Source organism: Aspergillus aculeatinus (assembly GCF_003184765.1).
Source record: "Aspergillus aculeatinus CBS 121060 unplaced genomic scaffold BO66scaffold_6, whole genome shotgun sequence".
Lineage (NCBI taxonomy): Eukaryota > Fungi > Ascomycota > Eurotiomycetes > Eurotiales > Aspergillaceae > Aspergillus > Aspergillus aculeatinus.
The window spans coordinates 285,397-307,808 of NW_020291475.1; the positions used below are offsets into that span (position 1 = coordinate 285,397).

At 50.3% G+C, this 22,412-nt stretch overlaps 5 protein-coding genes across 5 annotated transcripts; 3 read left to right on the top strand and 2 right to left on the bottom strand.

Annotated features, from left to right (window-relative positions):
• Window positions 1-2,748: 2,748 nt before the first annotated feature.
• BO66DRAFT_201197 (uncharacterized protein) lies at window positions 2,749-3,138 on the bottom strand. The gene has a single exon (XM_025642522.1). The coding sequence runs from the start codon at window positions 2,996-2,998 to the stop codon at window positions 2,780-2,782; it is 219 nt and encodes a 72-aa protein (XP_025507440.1). The 5' UTR covers window positions 2,999-3,138; the 3' UTR covers window positions 2,749-2,779.
• Window positions 3,139-7,643: 4,505 nt separating this feature from the next.
• On the top strand, window positions 7,644-10,859 carry BO66DRAFT_408555 (tyrosine protein kinase SWE1; the record flags this gene model as incomplete). The annotated part of the gene is made up of 2 exons (XM_025649124.1): window positions 7,644-10,058; window positions 10,125-10,859. 2 exons carry the CDS (start codon window positions 7,644-7,646, stop codon window positions 10,857-10,859), a joined length of 3,150 nt encoding a protein of 1,049 aa, XP_025507441.1.
• A 5,047-nt stretch (window positions 10,860-15,906) lies between these two features.
• BO66DRAFT_388718 (cytochrome b5-like heme/steroid binding domain-containing protein) lies at window positions 15,907-17,039 on the top strand. Its single transcript, XM_025646629.1, has 2 exons — window positions 15,907-16,304; window positions 16,563-17,039. Exons 1-2 carry the CDS (start codon window positions 16,128-16,130, stop codon window positions 16,638-16,640), a joined length of 255 nt encoding a protein of 84 aa, XP_025507442.1. The 5' UTR covers window positions 15,907-16,127; the 3' UTR covers window positions 16,641-17,039.
• On the top strand, window positions 16,727-17,243 carry BO66DRAFT_201251 (uncharacterized protein). The gene has a single exon (XM_025642524.1). The coding sequence runs from the start codon at window positions 16,892-16,894 to the stop codon at window positions 17,189-17,191; it is 300 nt and encodes a 99-aa protein (XP_025507443.1). The 5' UTR covers window positions 16,727-16,891; the 3' UTR covers window positions 17,192-17,243.
• A 52-nt stretch (window positions 17,244-17,295) lies between these two features.
• BO66DRAFT_408558 (putative nuclear migration protein) lies at window positions 17,296-21,167 on the bottom strand (the record flags this gene model as incomplete). The annotated part of the gene is made up of 2 exons (XM_025649125.1): window positions 17,296-18,122; window positions 18,179-21,167. 2 exons carry the CDS (start codon window positions 21,165-21,167, stop codon window positions 17,296-17,298), a joined length of 3,816 nt encoding a protein of 1,271 aa, XP_025507444.1.
• Between the last annotated feature and the right edge of the window lie 1,245 nt (window positions 21,168-22,412).

Genomic DNA, 22,412 nt, shown 5'->3' on the forward strand with positions numbered 1-22,412 from the left:
CTCATGGGTGCTGTAAGAGGTCTGAATTGAAATACTTTAGAGTAACATGATGCACCTGAGATTCTTCTTCTGTGCAAGTGTGCTATATATGAGTATTGTACATATCTTGGTCGAATAGCTGATCAAAAGCAGGGGGGTAGTTTACATCAGCAGTACTTCTTTTAGCTATATCACTCAGATGGCAACAAGCCATTGCCAGCATGCGAGTACAGGCGTTGTTATACCAGGCTCAGTATCTTCGACTTTAACATTGCTGACCTGTCTCAGACCCTGGTACTGCAATTCTATTTGATTCCTACAGGCTGGATAAATTTGGTAGAGCAACAGTCTCCACCTACTGTGTGATATACATAGTATACATTGGGTGATACCCTACTCGAAGTATGACTTGAAAGATGGGCGCATACCCATGGTACCGATAGCACTGATTATACCTAGAACTGTTAAGTATGAAGCTTCCGGTGAGGATTGAGTATTAAATGGCTAACGAGGTCCGGGCAGCCAGTATCAACAGTAAAATACTTCGTCTTTCAATCATGCAAAGACTTCCCCTCAGATAATAATCATACGACAGGCTCCTAGAGCCCAAGCAGATTACTCTCAGAGGTAAAGTGTATGCTGCGCCAGAAGCAGGCTCGAACGCGTCCCTGATGATTGGAAAACTAGACCTTCCTTGCCATGAATTGACAAGCTGAAAAGCGCATGACCAAAAGCAAATATAACAGGGCCCTTGTAGCTGTATCTCACGAGAAGTTATACTAGTAGTCGGTCATTTGTTGCCACCAGACCTTCACTCCTGGCCAGAGCTTGAATATGAATTCGTCTCCCGATAGTATCAGCATCATTGGATGACTTAGCTATAAGGTCTTTGCTGCACCTTCGTAGACAACCAGTTCGATTTGATGTCCAGTAGCAAAACAGGTGGAATGTTGTCTGGGTCGAGGGTCCACTTCCTACTGGGTAGATAGAGACAGTCGAGGGCATACCTTAGTACTCAATAGGCTGGTGTAATCTCTGAGATATCAAATCAATTGTAGTATACATATTCAATATTATGTCATCGACAAGTTCATCTCAGGAACCAATGAGCTAAATGTCTTGAACCATGCTGTAACTCGACACCCAGCTATAAGCCACCTTCTCAAGTACACACTCTCTCGACACTGGTAGAGTGGTAGGAGCACTATGTTCGATTATCATACATCCTGGCCAGGCATGCTGTTACCTCTGATCTCAATCAAGCAGTCGGGTTGCCTTGCCCATAGGTCGGACAGACATTGAGCAAGCCCAGGTTAGTATGCTTGATGGTAGAGCATGTTAGCCAGCCATCCTTCTAGGTAGCTGTAAAGGTATGATCTCGCAGTTAGAGACCAATTAGATCCCAATCTATACGTAGCCTCACACCCGATCAAGTTCTCTAACAAATGATTTCACAAACAGCCGATTATTTTAAAGAAAGCGATTACAGTATAGATAATCCTTTGAATATTTCTCTTTCGAGTTGACCTTGTATTAAGAGCGAATCTTACAGCGGCAGCAGACACAATGACGGAGCATGACTAACACTTGGTAGTTTGAGAAGCATTAAGCACAATACGTACTAAAGTCATAAGCCCCAAATCTCAGTAGGTATATGGTTCCTGTTTACTGTCTCGTGCAGGTTGAACAGGATGATGCGAGGCCCTTTATTATTCAAGAACCAACGCTCAATAAGTTTGTCAGACATGCAATTCTTAATTCACGTCATACCTGGTTATTGACCGAGCTTTTAAGTAGCAAAGGATAGAATAGAGAACAACGAGACAGCCCCAGGGTTGAAACATAGGAAATGACGGAACCTTGGGAAGACCCTCGTCCGTGACAAGTATCACTCGGTTATTTCGTGCATGTTATAGGTCACGGCCCACTAGCTAGAGACCATTCCTCTCGCCTCGACTAAGAGTTGACAGAGAGACCATTACCCAGCTATGAACTACAGATTATGCAGCGTCGGGGCCCTGCGATTTCATGCCCGACGATTTTCTAGTGCTACGATTCTTGAAACGCATACTAACGATTATATGCTTGCATACATATCAAGAGAAAACCGTACATATTTACAGACACGCATTAGACTGGTAGATTTTCGGAAGGTGCTGCACTCGAGCAGGCTAGCCAAGTGTTCTGTGCTGTGCTTAAACAGATACTTGACTGATTGCTAAGGCAAGTACCCATACAGTCCCTTTGAGTCAAAGCCTGCAGCAGTGGTGTGTTTCTGAATAAGCTAGCTTGATCAGAAGGCTGCCTCATTGGGTACTGGCGAATCCGCAGGCAGGCATTTTGTGACAATGACAGGAATTCGGTATCTTTGTCTCACTTGACTTTTATATCAAACAATACGTGGTATCAAAGCTACATGAAGTCTTTTCTCATGCAAATTTGATCCTGGCAGATAGGATAGCAGCAAAGCAACAATAATGTATGAAGCTAACGAAACCAATCATGACTCGTGATGCCAATTCCATATCCGTCCGGATTTCAGGGGATGGGGAAGATAATCCAGGCAGATTTAGGAATACCAATAAGAATCGAACTATAACTGCATCTAGATAGCTAGTACCATTGGGCGGTCACGTACATTAGCGCAGTTACTATATGTCTGCTGGAGCTTGCATACATATGTACCATGGATGGCGACTGCTCACAAACAACTTAGCCACACAGCGATTCGGGTTGTAAAGATAAAGCACCGAAGGCTTATTACAGTGCGTACCGTATCTAAACTCCACTTCAAGTTATCTTATTCAGTGCCTTGGTAATGAGATGGCTCAAAATATTTAGGTCCTCGCCTCCTAGTTACGTGTCTCGTGCTTGACACCTGGGAGGTCACATTGGTCCCATCCCCTTGCTGCGCAACGAATGTGCAATATAAAAAATGAAGTGCAGCGGTTACTCGGTCCGGAGAGTCTGGTCCGAGTGAGACATTAGCCATCATCGTGATAGCCAAGGCCTGCTTCATTGAGCTTAAGCAACCACCCGGCCATAAAGCGGCCCAACTCAAAGGCTCTACATATTTATTCAGTGCGAGGAGGGAGAGTGTACATAGGAAAATATAGTCGGATGCTGTTCAGTCCCGAGGCTGTCGCATCAAACAGAGAGCCTTCCTAGCCAACGCGAAATATGTGGCTGTGGAAGTGTTCTTCCTATCTAGGGCCCCAATTTTGAATACACGCATACAAGCTTCCCCAGACATAGTGGCACTTTCAAGCCAGGGTTTCTCTCTTGAACTATGAGTCGATTATGTATATAAACTCAAGTGGCTTGGAAGGAACACGAGATAATTCGAATGCCGGGAGAATCACGAACGTCGGAGGATTGAGTTGTTGCTTCTCAATTGTAGCTATACCATTTTTGCAATCGTATCCGATGGCGTCCTTGAACAAACTGACAACATGGAAGAGGTCTTCCTCACCCAGAGACGCGCAGAGTTTGAACAAGGAGCCCAATCAGGCAGACTGGTTCACCCCGGCAAGCCGGAAGTCTGCAATGGTTTGATGAACGTCCCGGATGCAGCTAGCATCGACAGGTGACAGGTGGCCGAAAGAAGGTCGAGAAGCTGAGCTCACCACAAGGCCACAAAGCCCCACGAGTATGCGCAGCTGAACCAGACAAAATGGGCGAGGCAGACGCATCAGTGGAGTCGCAGGCATCCTCGGCGCCTCGCCTTCCTGATAAGTCCAGCTTTGAGACTTTCGGGCAAGGTCTGGGTAGGTAAAAGAATGTCGACTGCGGAACCGGCATGGGTATCTTGTGAACAGATCTAGAATCCGCGGGCCTTGGCCGGGAATCTTCCGTGAGGGTCAACTTAGAACAACGACCACAGTACTAACAAGGGCAAATGTGGTAAGCGGTTCATGCGGTGGGGTGGGGAAACAATTCGAGGCAAGGCCGCAGGACATTACTGTGTAGAATTCAAGTGTTTGGACCCAGAGAAAAAAAGTCTTGGATCGACCGGGCGCCGCCATGACCAAGGAAGAATTACGGTAGAAATCTGCCAAGAGATAGATAGCCCCATAAGTCAATGTGTAAACGTGAAGAAAGGAAAAAAAAGGAAGGAAGAAAGCCGGGAATTGCTCGACCCTAAAGGTGCGGTGTAAGGGAGAGGAGGAGTGGGGTCACTGGGGTGAGGGATAAGCTGAGGAGCCAAATGGATAGGGCGGCCGGGGCACCAAGGGATGATTGATTGCCAATGCCTGCAGTGCAGGTGTTCAAGGTTCCAAGTTCATCAGACTACCTTACTTACTATTTAAGTTTACCTTGGTTGTGCCTGAGGCCGTCAAGCTGTACTCCCGAGGACCGACCTGCGTGCGCTATCTCTCCCCAATAGATTGATTAATTGAATCAAGGGTGAAAGCCTATAGCCCTCTCTACGATCGGCTCAATTATTGCTAGAGATTCGAGAAACCCAGCTTTGCACCAAGCTAACTTGATTCAATCTTTGAACCACAACTCAGGAACGACTAACACCCTCAGAATGGATGATGGCAATGCGCTCGAGCGGGCTTCGGGTGAAGACCGACAAAGCGAATTGCCTCGGAAGCGCTACAACAAGAAATATCATGTTGTAGCATCATGGTGTGCAATATCATAGGACTTCATCTGTCTGAGGCTATGGGGCCGTTTCATATTCTTCCAGGTGCTTACCTAGTTTGAATGGTTAGGGAAGAAAGATCATGTGGGGTGATGTCCGAACCCCAGTCTTACAGAAGATACGAGAGGTGGTGTAAAATTGCAAAGCTAGCTTGCATATCAAAGACATACAGGAAAGTACAGTATGATATGAAAAGCACTTTTTTTTTTTTTAAAAAAAAAAGGTTACTGTCTGCCGCGGACATGTCGAGAATAGCCAGAAGGAGGCTGCGAGGGCCAACACGTGTTGCTGAAGGAAGAGGGGGGAGAGGGGGGAAGTGGTCCGGTGTTAACTACAAGTATGAATAGTGAGAGAAGAATTGGGCACCAGGCCAGCTAGTAATAACGGGCAAGAGCATCCAAAGCTTTAAAAGGATCAGAGAATAAAGCATCCGCAATTAGGAAGTACTGCTACTGTATAAGTAATTGTAAGGCTCGCCATCCCCGGCAGGGAAAATAAAAGAGGTGCCCCAGTACGTAGCTCTAGTCGCGCCCGAGCATAAGACGAATATGACACCGAAAACGATTGTTGATATAGCCCACATATGTGGGTAGTCAATTGCTCAAGTTTATTATTGGGAAGATTCTAAAGCAATGAATTATACATTAATTGTGGGGGAGGGACAAGGAAAAACTTGCAGAGAGATTATAAACTGGAAGAGGAAGTTGCGACACCGATTTCAAAGCTTATGATAATAATGTTGAAGAACGACATAGTCTTAGAACAAAGCCTCAATGATGGGGTTTGCGGACGGATCTCAACTGCCTGCTCATGGTGGAGGAGGAGGGGTGATTGAGGTAATTAGTTATTTCAGTGCGCATGCAAGGGAGTAGTCAGATAAACTCTGGAAGGGTACGTACAGTTGATCCGACCGCCGCTCTCCTCTTCTCCCAAACCAAAACACCCCCCCCGCGCGTCTTATCGACATTAGTTATCGATAGGATGGATAAGTAAGCGTCGGGTGATGCGGAGGGGTAAAGTGGCACTGATGAAGTCATCCGGGACTTCTCTCAACTGGTACGGGAGCCCTCAGTCGCGGGTCTTGTATTCTTGCCTTACCGTCTACCACGCTAAAAATATATTACACGTTACGGGACTATCCAATGACCGGGTTCTGGAAATCTTAATTGCGCCTTGACATGCGGTGAGAGCAGCCTGGCCAAATTTTTTAAGGGAAGATAAATGGAAAGATGGTAATGAGTCTAGGTAAAAGTGGTAGAGATATGGTGGCCTGCAATATCTCTCTGCTTTGCTTCCTTCCTTTCTTTTTTCCTTCTTTATTTCTGTTATCAGTCTTTATTCTTCCCTCTCTCCATTGAGATCGCATCTTGCATCAACTGGCCTGAAACCAGGCCTGAGATGGAAAGAACTGCAAAGAGGCGGGGCGCCGAAAGGTTGAAAATTACCGGTATGTATCGTATGATCCCCAAGGAATCTTGGGGTTACGCGTGACGCTCCCGGAGCTAAGCCTAAACCAGTCTGCCGTCAACAACAAACGACGCGACTTGCGCGTGCAAAGAGAAACATCGAGTCCCGCCCTGGGGATTTTGGCTGGTCGAGGAGCGAAAGACGAAGGAGTCGACCAACTTGGCCGGGTACCTGAACCATCCTTGTCCTGGTCAGGTCCTCCCTCTTTCTCTACCACTACCTTTCTCCCTCCAACTAACCGCTCGCTCACTAACCACCGATTAACAACGTTGGCCTTCTCTTGCACTCTGCAATTTCTTTTTTTGAGATACCCAAAATTTTTTGTTCCCTTCCTTCCTACGCTTGCTTACCATCCACATCTGTCCCTCTTATTCCCTTCTCCCCACCCAAACTTATTATCATCATCATCGAATGACTATCGGCCTTCCCCTCCAAAGTTAACTCGCGAACTTTCCTCCCCATAACGGTAACTTTTCGGACGATTGATTCATCATTATTGAAAGGCTGGCTCTGCATACCGCAACTTCTCCGGCCTATCGCCAGCCCCTCCCCTCCATCGGGTTATCCATCCTTCCACCTCATCCTCATCCCTTCCTTCGTCTCGCCCTCTTCGACTTCGCGTGGCTGTTTGATTCTTTTTTTGGGGGCCCTCGAAATCGCCACCCCTTGCGCCCACGGTTCTCTCTGCAGCAGAAGCGCAGTCATCCAGGTTTTAAAGGAAGAAAGGGAGACGGAAGGGAGGCGAATCTTGCTGCTGTGGTTCCCTTCTCATCAAATCAGAATCAATCCTCTCAAGTCCTGCGCTGCAACTCGCCTGCCTCTTTCTCGCGCATCGCTTGCAGCTGGTCGCACTGTCTTGGAATTCTTGTCGCGTCCGTCCTCGTTCCTGTCGCTCCTGCATCTTCGCGTCGCGCCTGCTTGTTTTGACGTCTGCTATCAATCTGAAACATTCCATAGAGATCTGTTTCGTCTCAAGCGCAGCGACGTACTGCGCAGGGCTTCAAGGACATTGTGTGCGTGGTCTGCGTGTCTGATTCTGACGCGTGGCCCCGTGCCTGAGATCGCAAAGGAGGCTGATTGTTTTCCTTCAACTACACTCTACGAACATCGGCATACGCACGGAGGAGTTGCTGCTCTTTGGGGGTGTATGGAGGCTTCTACAAGCGCTCTCGAAGCCCCCGCGGTTGCGACCTAAGCTGCTGATGTTCATTCATCTGTCGTGTCGCATCGAAAACACATATCACGCAGACCCAACCACTGGCGCAGCGCCTTACCTCTCAAACATTCCACTACAAACAATATTCGCGTTGAAAACTGGCTTAGCCGGGGCAGAGCGCACCGCCACAGGATAATTCCCGAGGCTGTTGGCTGTTGTGAAAGTCTGTCACGACTCGGAGAGTCTGGAAAGCCTGCCTTGGTCGTCGATCTGTGACTTGGCAGAAGCACACTTTGCAGACCATCCCAGACTCTATCTGACCTGCTTCCAAATCATACGTGAAATACTCACAGGTCTGGTTCCTCAATCTGACAATCATATACAACCATTATGGTAGCAACTTTCTCGCCGCACCGCGATGCGGGTGGCACATTGCACCTGCCATCTCATAGTGGTATTCACCATATGGACGCTAATACGGCCATTCGACAACTACGCCGGTCATTATCGCGCTCGCCTTCCAAGAACTCAAACTTTTCACTGCTGGCACCTCGACATCATTCCCCGTCGAAGACAGCTCCTTTCATCTCCTCACCTCTGTCACCTTCCCGGCGATCCGCACAGAGCAACTTTGTACTCTTCCCTAGTTCATCTCATCAATCACCATTCGCCGTACCTTATCCCCCAAGCACCAAAATAACGAGGCCTATCATGCGTCGCGTGCGCACATCCCCGAGAAGTCCCGTCAAACGCGCTTTAAATATCTCCACAGATCACGGAAATGCGAAGCCTGCACAATCAACACCAACATCGCCGGGTGTGGAGAATTCCCCCACTACCCCTGGGCTCGTTCTTCCGTCTCTGGACAACACCGCAGTCGATGCACATTCTAGTGACACGCCCATATGTCTAGAATCTACACTGGCACCTCGGCAAACGCATTCCCGCATCGAGAAGCGACGGAGCGGGACATTTGCATCGTACGCTGCCGTCAGTCCACTGAAACGTAGTGACGGAATCATGAATCTGGACCGGGCATCTCGTGGTAGCCCTTCCGCAAAAAGACGCAGCGTTCAGGCCACGAGTCTGTCGAGCGAGTTTAGCATCTTTGATAATGAAGATGTTTCCCAGATTGAAGAAGATCCTGCGGTCGAATCGTCCCCCGAGTCCACGACGCCGCCCTTCCCAACCAATGCCACTCCATTCAGCCCTTTCGCTACAATTCCTAAACGATCATCATCTCTTCGGAGATCTACCCTTCAGCAGCGACAGAGCGATCGCTCACTAAATCCTGTGCGGCCCCGCATGTCTCTAGATAACAATCTTTTCCAACCTCATCGAGAGAGTCCCTTTGCCTCTCGAACTGTGTCTGGCAGCTCGCTGTTCTCATCGGCAGGAGGCATTGCGGCACAAGCTCGTCCTGCTGCCCATCCGCTTTCAAGGACCATCACGCAATCTTCGTCTGGTTCCAGCTTGGTTGACGACTCTCCGACCCATGAACCCATCCACAAGTCCGACCGTCCAAGGGGAGTCTTTGATTTCTCCAAGTCTCTTCCTGCGGGAAGCGCGCGGCCTGTGCCATTACGGCATCTCACTCGGGAGGATTCGACATCGTCCATCGACTCGTTTGCAACGCCGGAGAATTACAAGCTAGTCAAACCTCTTCCGGCTGCTTTCATGTCCACGGGTCTCATTTCAAAAAAGAATCGCAATGCAGAAGACCCTCAGAGTGGTCTCGGATTCAGCAAGAACATGCCAGACACTCCTTGTAAAAGGCCGACCAACCTTTTTCCTGGTTCGAAATTGCAGCCGGAACGACCTCTGGACATGTCAGCCTCAGCCCGTCAGTCAGTGATGGCACCGCCCTCACCGTTCAATCCACCTAGTGACCGGCCCAAACCGGGCCCATTTGCACGGGGCATGGGGATCTTCGGGACCTCTTTCAACAAACCTGAGGCATCTCGTCGGGGCAGTTTCGCGAGCGTCGACGGTGATGACTTTTTTGCGTCTCAATCGCCCTCTAGCCGCCATAACAGTCAATCTTTCTGTGAAACAGATCTTCCCCCGACACCTACAAAGCAAAGCTTCTTTCCTTCTAGAACTTATCCTCCTCCCATCTCACAGATCGCATCCCTGGAAAGGCTTGCGGAAGCTAAAGGAGCGAGCTCAAGCCCACTACACGACCGATTCCAGCGGGGATCCCCTCACACCCCGCAAGACCATCTGTTTCCTGACCCGAGCGGGCTATCGATATCCAACGAGCAGCATTTGACCAGACTCGACTTTAGTTCTTCTAACCTTCCAGCGACCCCCACCGGTCCTCGTGATTCGTTTCATCAGTCAGGCAAGCGCCCTAGCCTTTCATTGGCTGGCTACCATGCACCAGATGTGGATCCGAGTTTGACTTCACGTTTCGAACGAGTGGAACTGGTCGGTACAGGAGAATTTTCCCAGGTGTATCGAGTCGCGGAACCCCTGGAGATGCCAATATCGTCCTCACGCTCGGATGGCACCCATACTCCTAAAGCACTCACCGAGCAAGTCTGGGCTGTAAAAAAATCAAAACAGCCATACTCTGGGCTGAAGGATCGTGAAAATCGCATTCGTGAAGTGGACATACTCAAATCTCTCACCAATTCGGATCATATCATCTCCTTCATGGACAGTTGGGAGGATAACGGTCACCTCTATATCCAAACAGAGTTTTGCGAAGAAGGTAGCTTGGATGTGTTCCTTGCTCAAGTTGGATTGAAGGCACGATTAGATGACTTCCGGATCTGGAAGATCTTATTGGAGCTGTCAACGGTACGTTCGGATTCCTGTGCTTCGCAGACGACAGAAAGCTAGAAAAAGCACTAACGAGTACGATAGGGCTTGAAACACATTCATGAAATGGGGTTCATTCATTTAGACCTGAAGCCTGCAAATATCCTGATCACCTTCGAGGGAGTATTGAAGATCGCTGATTTTGGCATGGCAGCACGTTGGCCAGCGGAGGATGGTATCGAAGGCGAAGGTGATCGTGAATATATAGGCCCCGAAATACTGATGGGTCGCTTTGACAAGCCGGCAGACATCTTTTCTCTGGGCTTGATTATGTTCGAAATCGCTGGAAATGTTGAATTGCCCGACAATGGGCTTTCGTGGCAGAAGCTGCGGAACGGCGACATGAGTGACATCCCAAGCTTAACATTCAGTTTCGAGACAAGCATCTTCCGTGATGCGTCCGGCAACCCCATCTTAGAGGAACCATCGTTTGAGGAACTATGTGCATCCGACTTTGGGGATGACGATTTTGGAATGGACAGCTTCCTCGGGGGCCGCAAACCTAGTGATCAAAACGCGGTTCCTCTTGTACGATCGGGCGAACTTGTAGACCCTCCTGAATTCATGGTCGACGCCAGCCATGAACAAGCTTTGGACAAGATTGTGCGGTGGATGATCTCACCGGAACCGCTTGATCGACCAACGGCGGAGCAAGTTCTTGAGACCTACGGCGTTCAGTTCGTTGCCGGCCGACGTCGCGCTGGAGCCACCGTCTATGAAGGCAACTGGGGCCCTGCTGATGAGGTCCTTGTTGAAGACGCAGAAATGATCGATGTTTGATCAGTACGACTTGACATATCTAATGCATTTCGACGGAGTTGGTGCTTTCCTTTACAATACCATCTAATGACGGCGTTCTATGTGAGATTCCGAACTATCAATCTTAATGTCCATTTGACTTTCTCGATTACCATGCCGGGATCGAGATTCCCATTCGACCATCTCATTTGAACCGGATATGACCGGGCTCATTGCACGGTGGTTGTCCACTCATTTTCGTTTTGCAAATTTCTTATGTTTATGAGTCAGTTGATTAACGAGACTCCTGGCTTCTTTTATACATTACCGACCTCCCTTCCATTCTCATCCTCTTTACTATTATTCTGTTCGCCTTGTACCTGTGTCTTCTGCATGATTGGGCATCTGCAGTTTGTGATGACTGAAGTGACATATGACGATGATCCGCTCTCTTTTGCGTTTACGTCCTGCGTTTTGAGCGAGGATGTATATCACACACTACGTGGCAGGCCTATGGCTTGCCTAATTTCCTACTTTCCGTTCTCTTTGCCTTAAACTACCTTTGCCGTCTTTTTTAATGGATTCCCTGGTTGCGGAAACCCGGACGGCCTGGTATGGTCACTATTTCCTCCGTGTACTTTGGGCGTTTGATGATTTTCCCATATCCCTACATGTCTATGTAACCAATATCCCCTGGCTGTACTATGCGCCCTCTCTTCAGCGTTGCTTTCGATCCACTGTCAATTTCTCATCCCACTTCTTATGGATGTCGCTATGTGTTCTAGGCAGACAGGAAACTGCCGTATTTAGTCGAACAAAGTAATGTTGATGACACCTCAGTTTCTGGCAAGGTCGATTGGTATTGTTTGAAGATGCGACCTAACGTGTTCGTAGCGTGGCATATCAGCCCTTGTGGATCATAAAGTTGGTACCTGTTACAGTGCTGCTTGAGCAAGTCGGGGGGTTCGCCACCAGCCGCCGACGCCCATGTCAAGCTTGGCTCTCCGCCTCCCACCACCTTCCTCACCGCTCTCGCTGCCGCATTTGCATTCTCATCGGCAGCCCGTCGCCTCACTACGTGGTCTGTATCTTTATTCTTACCGTATGCGACTACTTTTTTTTCTTTTCTTTTCTTTCCGTTCTCTCTCTTTTTCTTCAGAAGACTTCGGTGCTGGCACGCGTACATGCTAGAGCTCTAGTGCAAGATCTCATGCTGGTGTCACATGGACGGCTAATGCTCCAGAAACCACGGCCGATTTATCCCTCTGCGCCTTGACCTTTACATTCTCCGTATGCCATACGTCATGGACCACAAAACATTCGTGTCGGACTCCCTACTACGCCTGACAAATGCATCAGATCCCACTGTGGTAGACTACGTACTCGCAACCGCGATCTCGGCAAAATCTGCTACCGAACTACATGACAAGCTTCTCCCTTTCCTAGACGGCAGTTCCGATGGTGTCGGATCATTCTGCGCAGAGCTTTACCGGCGAGTTGGCACAGGCGCGACGGTTGGATCTAGCGGGAACAGCAGTAATGCAACGAGCAAGAATCGTGTGAGCGCCGCAGCGAAGAAAAAGTATCGGCTACTGGACATGGAGGACGATAGTCCCGATATACGAGGATCGCTGGGCCCCTTGAACGCCGAGGCTGAAAGGGATCAACGGAGACGCAACGAGGAAGACAGACTTAGTGGCCGGATTGGTAAGGAGCCTGAAGCTCGCAGTCGCCGGGAAGAACACCAGACCCGGAAGCGTGACCGCAGCCGTGAGGAAAGGTTTAGAGACCGAGAACGTCCACGAACCAAAAAGCTGCGACAGCGTGTGGACGATTTCGATGCTCACTGGGGTGACGAAGAGATTCCAGAAGAGGAACTCCATGGCGGTGATGAGCAAGTCAGCGATTTGGAGGAGTCACCTTCCAAGCGGATCCAGCTGCACGATGAACCTGCATCCCCACGGTCTAATGTGTCTGCTGACCTGGATCCCGAGGAGAAGAAGGAGTTGGAGCGGAAACGAGACCTCGAGGAGCGGGATGAGTTCGCCAAACGATTGGCCAAAAAAGATGATAGCAAATCGAAGAAGATAGTGGAAGACCGGACTAGAGCGGGCGAGGCTGCCCGACGACGAGCTTTAGCTGACGACGCTTCTGCCCGGGAAGCCGTGATGCCTGAAATTCGGTTGCGATCGCGGCAAGAGTATCTCAAAAAACGAGAGACGGAACGTTTGGCTTTACTGCGTCGACAAGTCGCGGAGGAGACAGCAGAGCTACGTGATAATCCTACCTTGACACGACGGGAAAAGGAGGAGTTTGCTCGAAACCGAGAAGTTCTGCGGATTGCCGAGGAACGGCTCAAGATCGACGATTACCGGGATGGCTACATGATGCCGGAGGACTACATCACGGAAAAGGGCAAAATCGACCGGAAGAGAAAGGAAGACGCGCTCTACAAGCGGTATGTGGACCGTGACGAGCACGGTCAGGAGCGCTTCATCACAGAACATGAAGAGTGGGAGCTAGAGCAGACGGCCAAGGCCAAGGCCCAAATTAACCGTGCAGAATTCGTAGATGAAGGAGACTACGAATATGTGTTCGACGACTCACAAAAAATCAATTTCATCATGGACGCGAAGATGGAGGGTACACGAAAGCCCATGACGCAAGAGCAGCGGAGGCTTCAGGAGCAGCTAGACGCCGCAGAGAAAAAAATACAGTCAATGGAGGAAACGCGCAAGAGCCTGCCTATCTATCAATTCCGAGATCAAATCATTCAGGCGGTGCACGATCACCAGGTGCTAATCATCGTGGGAGAGACCGGTTCCGGTAAAACAACGCAAATTCCCCAGTACCTCCACGAAGCTGGCTTCACCAAGGGTGGCATGAAGGTTGGATGCACACAGCCTCGTAGAGTCGCCGCAATGAGTGTGGCGTCGCGTGTGGCCGATGAAATGGGGGTGAAGTTGGGCAACGAGGTTGGATACGCTATCCGGTTCGAAGACAATACAAGTGACAAAACCGTACTCAAGTACATGACTGACGGGATGCTGTTGCGAGAGCTTCTCACGGAGCCTGATTTGGGTCAGTATTCGGCGCTGATGATCGACGAAGCTCACGAGCGAACTGTACCAACGGATATCGCCTGCGGCCTTTTGAAAGACATCGCGAAGGCACGACCGGATCTGAAGCTTTTAATTTCCTCTGCGACGATGGATGCGCAAAAGTTCCAGCAGTATTTCGATGACGCGCCCATATTCAATATTCCGGGTCGCCGGTATCCCGTGGATATCCACTACACTTCCCAGCCGGAGGCTAACTACCTGGCTGCGGCTATCACGACCGTCTTTCAAATCCACATCACCCAGGGCACAGGTGATATCCTCGTTTTCCTGACCGGCCAAGAGGAGATTGAGGCGGCCGAACAGAGCCTTCAGGAGACTGCGCGAAAATTAGGGAATAAGATCCCGGAAATGATCATTTGTCCGATCTATGCCAACTTACCATCTGAGTTGCAGACCAAGATCTTCGAGCCTACGCCACCCAAGGCACGGAAAGTGGTGCTGGCAACGAACATTGCCGAGACCAGTCTTACCATTGATGGAATCGTCTACGTGATTGATCCGGGCTTTGTGAAAGAAAATGTCTTCAATCCACGTACGGGTATGGAAAGCCTGGTGGTGACACCATGCTCGCGGGCTTCTGCCAACCAAAGGGCTGGGCGCGCTGGACGTGTCGGTCCAGGCAAATGCTTTAGATTGTACACAAAGTGGGCTTACCATAACGAGCTTGAAGAAAGCACGACACCGGAAATCCAGCGGACGAATCTCAACAGCGTTATCCTGATGCTGAAGTCGCTCGGGATTGACCAGTTGCTTGAATTCGACTTCATGGACCCGCCACCGGCGGAAACGATCATTCGCGCCTTGGAGCAACTGTACGCTCTGGGGGCGCTGAATGACCGCGGCGAGCTGACGAAGATTGGTAGGCAAATGGCCGAATTTCCGACCGACCCTATGCTAGCCAAAGCGATCCTCGCCGCGGACAAGTACGGCTGTGTAGAAGAGGTCCTGTCGATTGTGTCAATGTTGGGTGAGGCCAGCGCCTTATTCTTTCGACCCAAGGACAAGAAGATTCACGCGGATAGTGCCCGCAACCGATTCACGATTAAAGATGGTGGCGACCACCTTACCCTGCTCAATATTTGGAACCAATGGGTCGACTCAGACTTCAGCTACGTGTGGGCAAAGGAGAACTTCTTGCAGCAGCGCAGTTTGACGCGCGCCCGTGATGTTCGTGATCAGCTTGCCAAGCTCTGTGATCGGGTCGAGGTGACGGTTAGCACCTGCGGGTCGAACAACCTGGTGCCGATTCAAAAGGCCATCACTGCCGGATTCTTCCCTAATGCGGCGCGACTCCAACGCGGTGGGGATAGTTATCGCACCGTGAAGAACGGACAAACAGTGTACCTGCATCCGTCGAGCACGTTGTTTGAGGTGAACCCACGGTGGGTGATCTACTTTGAGCTGGTCTTGACGAGCAAGGAGTATATGCGCAGCAACATGCCTTTGCAAGCCGAATGGTTGGTGGAGGTCGCTCCGCACTATTACAAAAAGAAGGACCTGGAGACCTTAGGATTGGAGAAGAAGATGAAGGGACAGGGGGCCGCTGGAGAAAAGAGCCGGGACTAGATGAGGCAAGGGACGCCAGGGCTCTTGTGTGGACTCAGATGATTGTGCATGGATGCATGTAATATATGTCATTATATGTGTTTCTGTTTGGATGATTACCATATGTATATGTCGGGTGTGTTGTTGGAAATGACAACTTGAAACATTTCTACTACGAAGATCAGCAAACCTCGGGTCAAAGATAGTCCGAAGAACATGTACTCCGTAACTTAACTATGTGCAAGTCAACTTGGAAGGAACTTGGTTGGGAGTGAGTGCCGCCCCAGGGACCCAACCAGCCAACCAGCCAACCAGCAACCCTGCATTGCAATCCCGGGTTGCTAATTACCTACTACGTACTCCGTACTTACTATGTAACTTAACTATACCGTCTAGGAGAAGCTGGAGACTAGTCGGGCAGTCTCAACTAGATTCTATTGCTGGACCTCGGCATGTTCCACTTTGACACTTGCACTCCCCGCGTTTCCACTTACTTGGTTTCCCCATTTCATCATCCACTTCCTTTTGACTTCCTGTTTTCACTCCTCCTGAAATAACTACTCCGTAACAATTAATACTATCCAACTCCCGCTCTCCCACTCACTTACACAGAGAAAGCCAGACCTACACACCGAAAGAGAAAATGTCTCAATCCTTCACCCCCACCGATGTCGCTGCGCACAATACCCCGGACAAGGGTCTCTACATCATCATCGACAACACCGTTTTCGATGTCACCAACTTCGTGGATGAACACCCTGGTGGCGCGAAGATTCTGAAGCGCGTGGCAGGCAAGGACGCTACAAAGCAGTTCTGGAAGGTTCGTTTTCTTTCATCCTCGATGGTCTTTGCCAGCCAGCCACCCATCCCTTCCTCCGGAAGCGAAGCCTGGGTGCCGTGTCGGGATCAGGTTTCCGTTCTTTGTCCCCGAGCCCGGTTCTCTCTCACACGCGCGCAACAACCCGTCCCTCTACCCGGCTCGTGTTGCTTCTTGTCCCTTCTTGTTTCGTTTCTTTCGTTTAATGCGACTCTGAGTTTACAACCGGGGCTGACTGGTCCTCTCTCGCGGGCCCCTTAGTATCACAACGAGGGTGTGCTGAAGAAGTATACGCCCAAGCTGAAGGTCGGAGAGATCAAGGAAGCCGCCAAGCTGTGAAACCGAAGCCAACTGCGGATAACGATTCGAACCCATAATTGTCTCTAAGATTGTCCTGTTTTTCTTTCCGCGGCTCTTCCCCTTGACCCCCAACGGAGGGTCCGTGTGGTTCCCTATGTCTCGATTCCTCGCTTCCGTGATAGAACAAAAGAAGAGCATGTACACATATACAGACAGAGGAACCGAACTCGTCTGCAGACACTGCAGCATGTGTTAATGGACTGTGAGCTAGAGAGAAGGATGAGGGGGGGATGATCATTTATATCATACTGCCTGGGCTGGCGATCTTGTGTGTGGAGGTCCCAATCTTGTTGCTGTGCATTATTCGAGCGGGAGGGATTATGGTTTTTATCAGTTCAATTATATTCTTTTCACCCAAAGACGGCATGTTTGCATCCAAAGAGGGTTACAATTTTGGGATACCTTCCGCACCCATAAAGGATAAGACATTAGACAATATCATCTTTGATAAGCGCAGAGAAGAGAAAGACAGACCGAGAGATGGTATCGAAGACGCTTACAACGCCTGCAGATCGGGTACGCTAGAATAAAAAAAGCAAATGCATGTAACATATCGGTTAAAAGAGGACAAAATAGCCTCTATTGCTACCGTTTCTGTGACGGTACAGATAGAGACGTTGCTGTCTCAACCTGCTCAGAACTCTGCAAAGGGGTCAACACGGCGAACAGGCTCACCGCCGGTTCGATGCGGAGAAGTAGGATTATGAGCCGCGCTCCATGTGCTAGATGCCTTCCGGCTGTGTCGGCCAGACGGAGGACCCCGGGTTTTGTTCGTTTGATCAATGAAGGCCTCCATGCGAACAGTTCCGATTGCATCGAAGAAGTTCCCCGTCCTCGCGCCAGTCTCAGAGGTACGTCGACTGACGCTGTTGGGTATGCTGTGAATTCCAGGCCCGTAAGACTGAGCGACATACGTGTCAGAGGAGCCTCGCGTGGACTCAACCGACGGTATTGAGCCTTGACTGGAGAAGCTCCGCATCATTGGCATCCGTGGCATGGTGTTGCTTCGTTTTCGCGAATGGTTTGAAAACCGTGGCACCGTCGGAGGGTCAGCAGCATCCATAGATGGATTAGACTCAAAGCCAGTAGGAAGCTCAGGAACGGGTTCGACTTGACCGAGGAAAGATCGTTTCCCCTTGGGTCGGGGCCGGGGCCGACCCTTGGCTATCCGGATTGAGTCACGGATTGGGTTGCGGCGGAGAGAGGGCGATGGGGCGGCTGCAGTGTCTTCATCCTGTGGCACGGGGGGCAGGGCAGCCAGATCATGAATACCACTAGGAGTGTGACTTAGGAAAGACAATGCCGTCAGCCAGACATAATGTCGTTCCACGCTCGTGGCCGTGAACTTGAGAGCACGTTGTGGCGTCAAAATGAGAATTGATCGATTAAAGTGACTCTGTGTATTTAATCCCTTCGGCAGCGGGTTGTCATCCTTGACGTCAAGAACGGACTGGATCATCACTGTAACCACGTTAGTCACGCCAGGTACTTATTGGGTCGCATAAGAGAGCACTCACACTTTCGGCCACTCTTGCCCAGCAGCGCAGGCCCACTCGTAGGCTGCTTGCTGCTCCACATGACGGCACGCTCATAGGGTGCCAGCCAAACCCAGCGCTTGTGCCTTACACCACTATTGGTGATATTCGCCGATACCTCATCGGCACTGCGCCCTTCCCAACTCTCTTTGTGCTCTCCAACACCACCGAATGATCTCCTCCTCCTTATGTATTTGTACATCCATTCCCCGACCATGGTCTGTGCGATAGCATCAACAACACTGGTGGGCTGGACGGATGTTGCTGTAGAATCTTGCCGTCCATGAGAAAAGGTGCGAGATGCTGTTGGAGCAAAAGCTGAGCGCCGTTGAACAGCTTGGCTTTCGGATGGGGCAGTAAATTCCTCATATGGAAGTGAAGGGTGCGGCGGACTGACAGGACTGCACGACGAAGTAGATGTCGGCGACGACCGGCTTTCAGGCCGTTCTGTCTGCGCCATGGCAGTCGCAGACCGCACACGCCGGAGGGTTGGACGCCGCATCACCCGCCCACGTCCACGATCGGAAAAAGTTCCAGGATTCGATGGTGTTGGACTTTGTTGACCATCACCTCGACGGGCGGGGAACTTTCTTGAACTGAGCCGGATTGGGACAGGAATAGGAGGAGCAATGTGGGAGGCACTGCTTGCGCGGCCATCATCAATACTAGGATCACTGGGGCTTCGAGCACGCGAAGTTTGACGAGCCGCTGTTCCATTGGGTACCATGGCTGCTTTGCGAAAGTTCTGTCTCCGGTGACCTTGTCCCATTCGCTGACTCCAAGAAGACCCGGGCCTGTCTTTAGTTTCGTAGTCTAGGGATACTTCTGGATCACAAGCCTCTGACTTTGATATATGCTCATCAATTTCGGCCAACACACCTCCGTCCAAGCTTGAGCCGTCTTGAGTTGAGACCAGCTTGCCTCTTTTCAGCGTATAAGAAGCGAATGGTCGATTTAGGAGATCGTCATCGGTGAGGACTTCGTTGACTTTATTCGGTAACTCTTCATCACTTCCCTGCTCAAAGCCAGCAAAGAGACTACTCGAGCGAAGTGGACGTCTGAGCTTGCTTTCAGATCCCTCTACCAAAGGACCATTGTCATTGTTGCCTGGATAAGCTTGTACCGTCGCAAGCGGCCCGGTTTCCTGATTAGGCTTGATTTCTCTCTTCTTAGACCGGGGAGGCGGTGGGCAGTATGGCTGAACAGGAAGATCCTCGGTCACATTGTAGAACGGCAGGTCTGGAATAGCGGATGGGAGCAAGCTAGCCGGCAATTTGACTGGCTGTTGACTTATCTTTATCTCTTCTGTTTGAATTCCAATCGCCCGACAGTCGGAATTCGAGCTAAAACTGGCTTGACAAGACACGCTCCTGGTTTGTGGTGGGAGAACTACGCTACCTCGAGGAGAAGGTGGTTCAGAGCAAGGAGGGTGTATTGCAATCATCGGTATCTCGAGACCCGACGCGCTCATGTCGCCGAGCGACACACTGATTCGCTGCTCATCAGGTTCCCCAACTGGATATTCAATTGTTTGCATGGAAGATGAAACCATCAAAACTGGTTTGGGTGCTTGGACATCGTCTAGGCTGGGTGTCCAAGGGGGTGTGGGGAGGCCTGCCACGGTTTGACAGGAAGCGGATACCATGTCGATGGTCAGAGTTGATGTACTGATATCTCTCACTTGGCACGAACACCGGCTTTCTTCACTCTCATTTTCGTCCGGAGCCCGAGCTGAGGCGTCGATCTCAGGTAGGCAGTCCGATGTGGGTGACGGAGGAAGAGAATACTGCACCCCGGTATCTCGATACACGAATGTGTTTGAAGAGAATCTCAGAGGGCTACCAGGCTCCGACACTGGTTCATTCTTGGCACCATAACCCTCCATGCTACCAAGCGAAAGTCCCAGGATTTTCCTAGCCTTTGCCCCCATGCTAATTGTGCTGGACAGCTGTGAATGTACCGAGACAGGCCGCTCCTCTGGTAGAGCCTCAGGAGATACAGGTCTGAAGCCGTGGTCGAAAGACTGAAACTCATCATCTTCATCAAAAGCAAGCTCTTGGGCCAAATTCAATCCTTCACCTTTGACCACAGGAATGTTGGTAACGCTTGCCATAGAGTAGCGTACATTGTGGTAGTCGAATTCGTCACAGTTGCCAGTACTGATACTCGTGATGCTGGTCCGGCGGCGTCCTTCGCTGCTCGAGACGATGCTCGTGGAATCACTGTCCTTGCTTGTAAGCCTCTCGTTGGCGCCTGTCACGCGTTCGCTCTCCCGCGTGGGATGAAAAGAGCGTGCTTCCTGTGCTGCAGCCACCTCATCTAAGACGACCTTCAGCCGACCTTCAACCACATGAATTTTCCGTTCCAGGGTTCTGCGTTCCCGGTCCCAATTGTCCTTCTCTCGATCCCACAGCTGCACTGTTCTTTCTGTCTCCTCTTCAAGACTGCGAGCCTTTTTTTGTGCTTGCTCCTGTTTCTTGCGAAGATCTGCAATGTTTGCGAATGCTTGGTCCCGCTCCTTGGCGAGTTCACTGATAGCGGAGGACGAGCCACCTTCCAGAAGCTGCAGCTGCTGCTTGAGCGAGCGAGACTCTTTCATGCTCTTCGATAGTCGTTCAGTAAGGCTGCCATTCTCTGTACGTGATTCGTCCAAAGTATGCTCCAGACTTTCAATCGCCTTCAGTTTACTCTCCACATCTCGCCGGAGCGAAAGGATTTCTGACACCAAAGAGGCATGCAGAGTTGGGGTGAACCGCCGCGGATCTAGCGGTGAAAGATTGTCGTCCTCCACATTATCATCATAGTCGCTGAGACCCGGGGGCGAGAAGCTGTGAATTGGCAGTGAATTGAATGAGGAGAGGTCACTTAAGTCCACTTGTAATCGAATGGACGGGGCTCTTGGGGGTGTAGACGAAAGAGGTGGAAAGCTCTTTGCCACTGGAGAGCTGGTATATATGCTATTGGCGGCCATTGCGTTCGTAACAGAAGAGATAGCTTTGAAGAAGCTTCCCCTTGATGGTGACGGATCAATCAGACCTTGCCGGAATGTGTCATGCAGCATCCATGTATGCCGCGTCTCCTGAGTGGCGTAGAATAGCTCCGCCGACCCCTCGATGGAGAACAAGTAGTCGGCCAACCAGTAGCTGTAGGACTCGATCAAGGAGACTTTCCGACTTCTAGACAACAGATAGCATTCATCATAACCAGTCAGTATTTGATGTTCAAGGGACAGAGCGAAAGGCCGAAAACATGGTTGGAGGTAGTGAAATGGCATACATTAAGCCGGCACTCGACGCTTGCGCGTCCTGTGGCCTTCTTGGGCGATTCGTGCAGAAAGAACAGGCAGATGCGGGCGTGAGGATACTCAGCAAGATATCTGTGGTATAGAACGCTGCCCGTCACTTAGTGAGAGGAAGGGAAGGTGTTTGAAGTATGATGGGCGACGTGGGGGGAGTCGAACAGGAAGTATGGAGGAACAGAGGCGAAGTACTGAATCTGGTAGCAGCGCAACTGCGGCGTCGCGGACCCGGAAACACGAATGATATTTTCTTCCTTGACTTGGTTTATCTTGCCTTGCCTTGCCTTTTTTAGAAGAAAGAAAGTAAAAAAGAAAGAAAAAAACAGAACCGACAAAATTAAATCATGTACTGTACATCCCAGTAGGTCCGAGATTCTAGCCAGACTGGCTATCTGAGGGGAACGGAAAGATTATCAGCGAAGGCGTCTGTTTGATCACACCCGATTAAGCACTAAATTGGGGCTTGCGCCTGCACAGAAACCTTGTCCGAGCTTCGGATAGAGAGTCGGCCGGTCATAGTCATTGATTGGATTAGGACGAGATAACTTAGACAACGTTACAAAAGGACGAACAACAAGTCCAACGGGGTTAGCTTCAACCAGGGGTGTTCGCTAGATTAGGGGGATGTGGATGTGGGATACTTTGGTGGGGAAGGGGAACGCAAATGAGATGAGTTATCATCGAAGGCAATCTCCACGTACCTACCAATTATTTGTTAGTGAGGAGAGGTCACCAAACGACTCCACCAGAGCTTGCCACTGCTGGCCTAGAGAGCGATCCCGATCCAATCAAATCTCGATAGATAGAGATGAGGTTGTACTCGAGTAGGGCGACGGGTTCGGCTGAGGATGCAGGTACATGGGGTGGGAGGAGGAAGAAAGAATGTGCGGACTCTACGGAGTAATCAGTATGAGTGAG